Source organism: Primulina tabacum, chromosome 13 (genome assembly GCF_025594145.1).
Source record: "Primulina tabacum isolate GXHZ01 chromosome 13, ASM2559414v2, whole genome shotgun sequence".
In the NCBI taxonomy this organism is placed as follows: Eukaryota; Viridiplantae; Streptophyta; class Magnoliopsida; order Lamiales; family Gesneriaceae; genus Primulina; species Primulina tabacum.
In genome coordinates this window covers 2,230,390-2,232,942 of record NC_134562.1, presented here as the reverse complement: position 1 = coordinate 2,232,942, position 2,553 = coordinate 2,230,390, and the positions used below count along the sequence as shown (strand labels likewise).

At 35.7% G+C, this 2,553-nt stretch overlaps 1 protein-coding gene across 1 annotated transcript; it reads left to right on the top strand.

Moving 5' to 3' along the window:
- Positions 1 to 546: 546 nt before the first annotated feature.
- On the top strand, positions 547 to 1,614 carry LOC142521771 (uncharacterized). Its single transcript, XM_075624962.1, has one exon. The coding sequence runs from the start codon at positions 547 to 549 to the stop codon at positions 1,612 to 1,614; it is 1,068 nt and encodes a 355-aa protein (XP_075481077.1).
- The last annotated feature ends 939 nt before the right edge of the window (positions 1,615 to 2,553 follow it).

Genomic DNA, 2,553 nt, shown 5'->3' with positions numbered 1-2,553 from the left:
TAAATAAAACTGACTGTTTACCCTCTGACATAACTATGTACATTTATGATATATAAATATAGTGCAAGATATTTCATATATATATAAATATAGTGCAAGATATTTCATATTTTATATTTATGTGTTTAGAATGACGTCTTCACAAAATAGTACTCAAGCCAGAATCAGACAAGGAATTCCCTCTCAAGATGACCACAACTCGGCAACCGGTGGAAATTCCAGAAGAGCTCAACACAATCCCCCCAAGAACAAAACATACAAAATATGTTTGAAATAATGCATCAATTTATGCAGTTTTGTTAACAAAATCCACCACGACCTCATGATCAAGCTCGAGAACATCACATTGAGGCAAATGATCGAGCTCTTGAGAGATTTTTGAGATTCAAACCGCCAAAGTTTGAAGGCAAACCAGATACGTATCAGGCAGAATCTTGGCTAAGTAAAATCAACAAAATATTCTCTATTCTTAATTATTCTGAAGAACAAAAGGTGAATTTTTCCACTTACTTATTTGAAGAAGCAGCTCATAACTGGTGGCGTACGATGGAACATAATTGGAAAAAGAATCACACCCCAAAAATGTGGGACAATTTTCTGCAAGAATTCGAAGGTAAATATATAACTCAAGTTATATTAAATACCCGAGAACGTGAATTTATGGATTTAGTCCAAGGTGACATGACCGTAGCTCAATATGAGGCAGAATTCCACCGTCTTATACATTATGCACCACACTACATGGAAGATGAGGTAAGAAAAAGAAAAAAATTTGTTCAAGGATTAAATCTAGATATTCGTTGGGCAACATTGTCCACAGAAGTTGTCAGTTATGTTTCTGCTGTTAATCAAGCTCTACGAGTGGAAGAAGACATCAAGGTACTTCTTAAAAAAGAGGAAGAAGAAAAGAAAATCAGGAAACCCAACTTTTTTGAGGATAATAACCGAAAAAGAAAATTTGAAAAAAGAACACAACCAGTCAGGCAAGGAGAAGCTGTCAAAAGAAAAGTTCCAAGAAACAACAGTAAAAAGTGTGGATATTGCGGATTACCAAATCATGAAAAAGAAAAGTGCTGGAGAAAAGGTGGAAAATGTCTTATTTGCGAAAGTGAGCAACACCGTATTCAAGATTGTCCAAAAAGAACGCAGAAGAATCAACCCACAACAAATCCTAAGATACCTGCTCGAGCCTATGCCCTCTTAGGAAACAAAGAGGAGGAAGTTGACCCCACTGCAATCATAGAAGGTATTGTTACCATATTATCCGGTTCTGCAAAAACTTTATTTGATCCAGGAGCTACTCATTCTTTTATCTCAAAAGATTTTGTACATAAATTACCACTGATATTTGAGCAGCTACCATATAGCTTCGAAATTTGCTCACCTTTAGGGACAACGATGATTACTGACATCATTTACAAAAACTATCCCTTAAACTTCCAAGAAAAAGAATATCTAGCAGATTTGATTGAGCTACCTATCAAGAACTATGATATTATTCTTGGAATGGACTGGTTATTTAGACACAAGCCCAGCTCAATTGCTACACAAAAGAAGTTTATCTTCAAACTTCTCATCCAATCATTTCCAAAGCTAACCATACCATGGGAATAGTATCAACAGCAGAAGCTAGGGCTATTCTAAAAGACAACCGACAAGGATTTCTAGCTTATTTGATAAATAAGCCAAAAAATCAACTCAAGATCTCAGAAATCTCAGTTGTACAAGAATTTCTGTCACGCCCCGAGATCGGGTTATGACACCGGCGTTGTTTAACAACCACACGATCGAAAAACAACTAGCCTCGTAGTACATCATAAACCGAAACCAGTTTATTATCATAAATTTCCCAAAAGTTCACTATCTTTACAACTCAAAAGAAATAGAAACATGCGGAAGCGTAAAGACACGATACTGAAATCATAAGACAGAATAATCGACGGGTCCCGAATTAGACTGCTTCATCACCATCCCCAAAAGTAGTCTTGCTCCTCATCCTCAATTTGATTCTCATTCTTATCTGGGTGGGAAAGTAAGGGGTGAGTATTTTGGAGAAATACTTAGTAAATGGGGGCCGATCGCGCATGACCATTATCGAGGATACACATATGAATAAATTATCAAAATTTCAATATTAAGCATGTTGAATCAAATACTAACACAAATACGAATATAGCACTGAAAATCATCTCATTTTCTATGGTTTTTACTGATCAGTCCCCTATATGTTACTCCTCTAAGGGGCGAGGCCAAAGGAACGGTTATTATAACCCACCGCATCAGGGCCTAAACAAAGTATATCAAAGTTCGGAATTTCCTTTACCATTTCTAAATCGAGTCATTACAGTGCATTTCAAAAAAATTCAAACATGCTTTCACATATTTAACTGATATCGAACAAAGAACAATTCAAGGGATTTCAATACCAAATGAATATATCACGCCGACCGAATTTTCAAAGTCATGTTTAATTTATTTTCGAAACATATTATGCCCACTTAAAAAGAAATAAGTGTGCCAAATAAAATAGTATCAAGAACCCACTTACAAAGA